Here is a 5,332-nt window from a genome sequence, read left to right as displayed (position 1 = left end):
GGGGCCCTGCCCGCGGCCGCGCAGCTCGCAGCGCTGCATCCCCGTCCCGGCCCCGCCGCCTCCCCTCACGGCAGCTCCAACGGCCGCGCCGCGCGGGACCGGCCGCGGGAGGGGGGGGCGCGCACATGGTACGTCCCGCTGCCGTGTCCGCAATGCGGGGCGGTGGGGGGAGGGGGAAGAAGCACCCCCGCTTTCTCGGCCGCAATGGAACAGRCCACCAGGCCGGGCGCCGCGCAGCCTGCCGGGAGTTGTAGTCCCCACCACGGCAATGGARACTGCGGCGCGGGCGAAACGTCATTACAAATAGGAGGAAAGCGCAGCGACGCGCGCGCTGGGATGGGGTGGCGCTGAGCGCGAGCGCAGTGCTGGGAACCACTGCGAACCGCCTCCCCGCCTGCACCGGGGGAGCCCGAGCCCCGCGCGCCGCACGCGCCGACATGCCGCCCCAGCCCCGGGGGCGGGACTTCCGGCGCCGCCGTTCCCGCGGGAGAGGCGGGGCCGGAAGCGGCGGCGGCGGGGCCGAGTTCGGCGGCGCCACGTCTGGCGCTGCGGGCCGCGCTCTCCCCTGCTCGCCTCGCGGGGCGCCGGCGCCATGTCGGACCTGGGCGACTGGTTCCGGAGCATCCCGCTGATCACGCGCTACTGGTTCGCGGGCTCCATCGCGGTGCCGCTCATCGGCAAGTTGGGCCTCATCAGCCCCGTCTACCTCTTCCTCTGGCCCGACGCCTTCATCAACCGCTTCCAGGTAGGCGCCGCACTACAGCTCCCGGCGTGCCTCGCGGCGCCCGCGCCGTAGCGGTGCCCGCGCGCCGCGCGCAGGGCGCGCTGGGAGTTGTAGTGCGCGAGCGGCGGCCGCGCAGAGTCCTCTGTTATGTTGGAAGTTAAAATCCCTCAGGTTTGGTTTGCACRAGGTTAGGGCGTAGGGTTCTCTGTTGAATCGAAGTGGAAAGTGAAGTGAAAGATTTCACCCCTTAACACTCTACCGTGGTGCTCCTTATGCAAACAGCGGAAAAAGAAGTGCAAAACACACAAATAAGCAGCTCTTTCTGCAGTCTATTTTATGACAGACCCCTGATTTTTTTGGCTTAAGTGGCTGTCTCTTTGTGCAGTTCCGTTAATTGCCCTTGGGCTGTGGTGTTTGGGATCCTAATACGTTACTCTGAAATGAGGCCCTTTGAAGTGGTTCTTTCATAAATAGCTGTTTTCTGTCCCTGCTGCCTCGCTGATGACAGCGCCTGATACTGATGAGGGAGTTTGTAGGGTGAGTGCAAAATGCTCAGAACAGTGTGTGTTGCTATCTGGAAATGTATTTTAAGGCTGCTGCTGTTTGAACTCCTTGCTGAAGGTTTGTGTCTGTATAAGTTTGAACAGRTGCTCAGTGGACACCTTTAAAACTGGGTAGACAATGACAAGGCAACAGGTCTTGCCCTTCTTCAGCAAGAATGTTACACTGCAAAATTGCTCAGTGCTGTGGGGATGTGGTGGGAGTGATCTCAAAGATTTTGCGTTTTTCCTGTCGCGGTCTGGATARCTTTGCTGCTCAGTCTGTGAAAGGAAAAGCTTGTAAAAGGCTCTGAAGCAGCAAGAAGGGATACCCAGGCTGGTTCTCTCTAATCTGCTCCTTAATCTTCCACAGATCTGGCGGCCGATAACTGCAACTTTCTTCTTCCCAGTGGGACCTGGAACAGGATTTCTTTATTTGGTGAATTTGTACTTCTTGTATCAATATTCATCACGGCTAGAAACAGGTATGTTATCTGTTAAGCTGTAAACAGTGCCCGGATTTAATTTTGACTTGCATCATATGACATAATGACTTAGTGTTGTSAGTTAGAGCTTTTCTTGGCTCGTGGCACAGGCAGAGACACGTGGTTGAGCTGGGCAGAAATAGGAGGAAATTGGCCCATCTCTGTGTCCACTTGTTCTGGTCAGTGGGTAACTGCTCTGGAAACTAAGTGATGTTAGTGACCCTTTTTCTTTGGAAAGAAGCTTATTCATTTGGGGTCTAAACGTGACTGTTCTCCTGTGGATACAGCCTGGTGCATCCAGCTGTTGGAATTCAGGGTGTGAGGATAGAAACCAACTTTACATCTCTCTGRCTGTGTTTGATACCTTTTTCATGGAAGTTTGCTAAAATGTGTGTATATATATAAAACAWATATGTCATGACAACGTATATGACATATATTCCCTTTGGGAAAATGAGTCTTGTATTCCCTGTGTTCTTCTATASTTTGACTTGAGAGAGACCTTGTATGAATGAAATATACCTTTCTGTCAAATAGAAATGTTAAAAGATTAGTAACTTAAGAAAGGCTGGATATCAGTCTTTAGGGGGGAGGAAAAAGGGAACAGGGAAAAAGAGATCAGGTTATGGAGAAGAGCACAGGTTATGGAAAAAAGCATCATTTTGATGGCTTCAAAATAGAGATTGTTATAAGGTAGCTTCAAAATTCTTTTCTGTTGTACTTTCAATTAGGACTTGACATATATTATTGTAGAGGAGATAATTAAGCTAAAGTTCTTTTATTAATACATTGTAAGGCATCTCCTATAGTAAAAACTTTTGTAGGCCAATACGCTGTAGCACAAGGTCAGGAAGGGAACTGGGGTGCATTTGCACTCTTGCTATATGCATCTGGAGTTTGAAACTGGGAACTCTGCTTATCTGATGTGTTTCTGTTTGTTTTGATGCGTGTCACCTCTTTATTCGTGGTCATTTTTCATAGTGTAAAGTTTTTAATGGGGTCAGTCATTCCCTTTCTTCAAAAAAAAAAAAAAGAAAAAAAAGAAACTTAGCTTCTGTAGTTATTACAGTGAGAGATGTAGGTTGGAGGGGAAGGATGGTGTTAATGTGTTTACAGGTTGAATCAGCAGAGATCTGTCTCCCTTTGCCAGTGGAAATGAGGAAGTCAAAGTCTTTATTTTCAGGGCTGTGCCTGGCTTTTGAGCACACACCACTGCTAGATGTTAACTTCAAGTCTATGTGGGGAGGAGATTTAGCTGTAAAAATACCCATATGATTGTGTGCCAGGCCTGTTGTGTTTCCCTGAGGAGCTGACCTCTGCCTTCCTGAAGAAATGAGACTGAGGTGTTTTGTCTTGCTTTGCTTGTGAAGAGCAGAACAAATGTCAGCAGAGCAGAGGGGCACATGCAGAGATTGCTTGGTGGCTGTAGGAGTGAGGAGGAGATGAGGCTGAGGAGGGATGAGCCTGCACCAACTCCACAGGTGGCTGCACTGTGTTTTAGGGCCCYGCTGATGGATCCAGGGGCTAGAGGCCACCTCATCCCTGTGCCGGACTGACTCGTCACAGCAAAGGGCTTTCACACCACGGGAATCTGTCACTTCTCCTGAGTCTGCAGCTTGGTTTTCTCAGATATTAAACAGAAAAATCAACTCAAACACTCTAGGATCAAATTCTAAGAATTTGAAAAATGAAAAGTGGAAAAGTTGAAAGGAAAAAATATTTCCTTTGCTTCCTACAGTGTTAGTGTCCTCTATTTGTTGACGTTTGTTGTGTGGCAACAGTAAGGAGAAAACTCAAATTCGGATAGTTTTCCAAACTTAAAACTTGCTAAAATATATTTTTGAAGTGATTTTTATGTTCTTGCTTCATCCCCAAATTTTATGGCTAAAGTTAAATAATAAAATGACTGAATTTTGTTTTACACAAGCTGAGCCCCTCTAGTTGATTGCGTGTGTTTGTTTTTGCGATAGTGCTGAGATGGTGTTTTTAGTTTTGGGGGCATGTAAAGTAGCTGCAGTCTAAAGTAGCTGCAGTCTATTTTAATGTCTCTTTTTTCAACTTATTCCTTTGGTGGTGGCTGTTCTTGGGAATTTTTATGTTTGGTTTGGTGCAATTCAGCTTGCTTCTGGTGCATTACGTTTGTTACTGTGTTTTGAGTGTATCTCACTAATATTCTTGGACTTTCCATGCCTGTATGGAGTTATATTAGACTTGATAGGGATCACCCTCAGAAACGAGGGCTGTGATACGAGACTTACCAGAATCTGCAAGAGTGGGAGCTTAGGGTTTCCATGGTTATGAGGTTGGTTTGTTTGTTTTAAAGCAAAAATCTCTTGAAATTAAAATGTCTGTTCCTGGTTCTGAACATGCATCAAGCTTGTAGGAAGGAGCAGTGCATGCATGTGCTGCACGTGTGTGCTCCTCTGCCACGTTGGTTAACTTCTCTGGAGCCTAAAAATAGCCCTATCTCTTGAGCCTGACTAGATGATGCAAGAAAGATGCAAGTTGGCTAATAAAAGGACTAATTTTCCTATGACTTCACAGTTAAACTCTGTCTCTACTTCTGCAGTGTAACTATATTTTCTTATTGCGTGCTTCTGAGTGGTGACTCCTTAAGAAGGACTGGATCTGACTCCCATTACATGTTAGGAAGCTAAATCCACTTACTTCCAGCAGAGTTAGTGTAGGGGTGTGTGTGTGTGTGCAGGTGTCTTTTTGGTTGCTCTTGTTTTTAATGTGAAGCTGAGGTATGCATGTCCAATGCAGTAGGCTGAATGTCTTGGTTTCTAGCCCTGCAGGTTGTTCCATTACAAGGAATACATAAATAAAACCAAACCCATAAGTTACAGGCTGTACTTAAGGTARCTATTAGTACATGAGGTTTTCTTAAACTTCTAAAAGTAAAGAAATTAAGGAGGGTGATTTACAAATGTTAGCTTGCCATATTGTGGTCCTTGCCTAGTGTTGGTTGCCATCATCAACTGTCTGTCTTATTAAGTTAATTCCTACCCACATGGTGTCTTGATTTTTTTTTTTTTATCATGTTTTCAGTACCTTGCAAGGGTTTTCCTAACGATTCTTCTTATTTACAGGTGCTTTTGATGGACGACCAGCAGATTACATGTTCATGCTCCTGTTTAATTGGATCTGCATTGTTGTATCCTTCTGCTCATTAAACTTCTGGAATATTTTGGTTCTCCTGTTTCTACCTGAAATATGCTGAAAGTCAAGGTTTTATCAGTAGTTTTAATACTGGTGTTAAAAATGTAGTGAGAAGAAGCAGCAAGTGAGCTGGAGGGAGGTTCTTAAATCACACACTAAAAAAGGTGTGTGATTCAGGGACTAGAGTTGTACTTATATAATACTCTGTGCTTCATGGATTTCTGTCGTGTTCACTGTATTTTCTCAACTAACCACTTCTGTGCRTTGCCCTGTGTGTTAGGAGCCCATGTGTTAGTACATTTAGTGTGTTTAAGATGGCAGGGGCAAACAGGTCTAATCTTTGCTCTTCCCTGAATTGGAAATGCAAGGGTACCTCATGGAAGGACATGTCACCTAGTCACAAGTTGGCTGTGGATTATTTT

General features: G+C 46.5%; 2 protein-coding genes across 2 annotated transcripts in view; one reads left to right on the top strand and one right to left on the bottom strand.

Annotated features, from left to right (window-relative positions):
- Window positions 1–594, bottom strand: part of TBC1D31 (TBC1 domain family member 31) — a 23,585-nt gene extending 22,991 nt beyond the window's left edge. The window contains exon 1 of the mRNA XM_026039486.1: window positions 539–594. Within this exon, the coding sequence (XP_025895271.1) occupies window positions 539–594 (56 nt within the window). The remainder of the gene's footprint in view (window positions 1–538) is intronic.
- DERL1 (derlin 1) overlaps window positions 533–5,332 on the top strand; it is a 15,006-nt gene continuing 10,206 nt past the window's right edge. The window contains exons 1-3 of the mRNA XM_026039488.1: window positions 533–745; window positions 1,637–1,748; window positions 4,841–4,905. Of these exons, the coding sequence (XP_025895273.1) occupies window positions 593–745; window positions 1,637–1,748; window positions 4,841–4,905 (330 nt within the window). The 5' untranslated portion in view covers window positions 533–592. The remainder of the gene's footprint in view (window positions 746–1,636; window positions 1,749–4,840; window positions 4,906–5,332) is intronic.

This window comes from Nothoprocta perdicaria, unplaced genomic scaffold, assembly GCF_003342845.1.
Source record: "Nothoprocta perdicaria isolate Ctin4 unplaced genomic scaffold, notPer1 scaffold_230, whole genome shotgun sequence".
Lineage (NCBI taxonomy): Eukaryota > Metazoa > Chordata > Aves > Tinamiformes > Tinamidae > Nothoprocta > Nothoprocta perdicaria.
The sequence above is the reverse complement of the archived record's forward strand: the minus strand, read 5'-3'. Positions and strand labels throughout refer to the sequence as shown.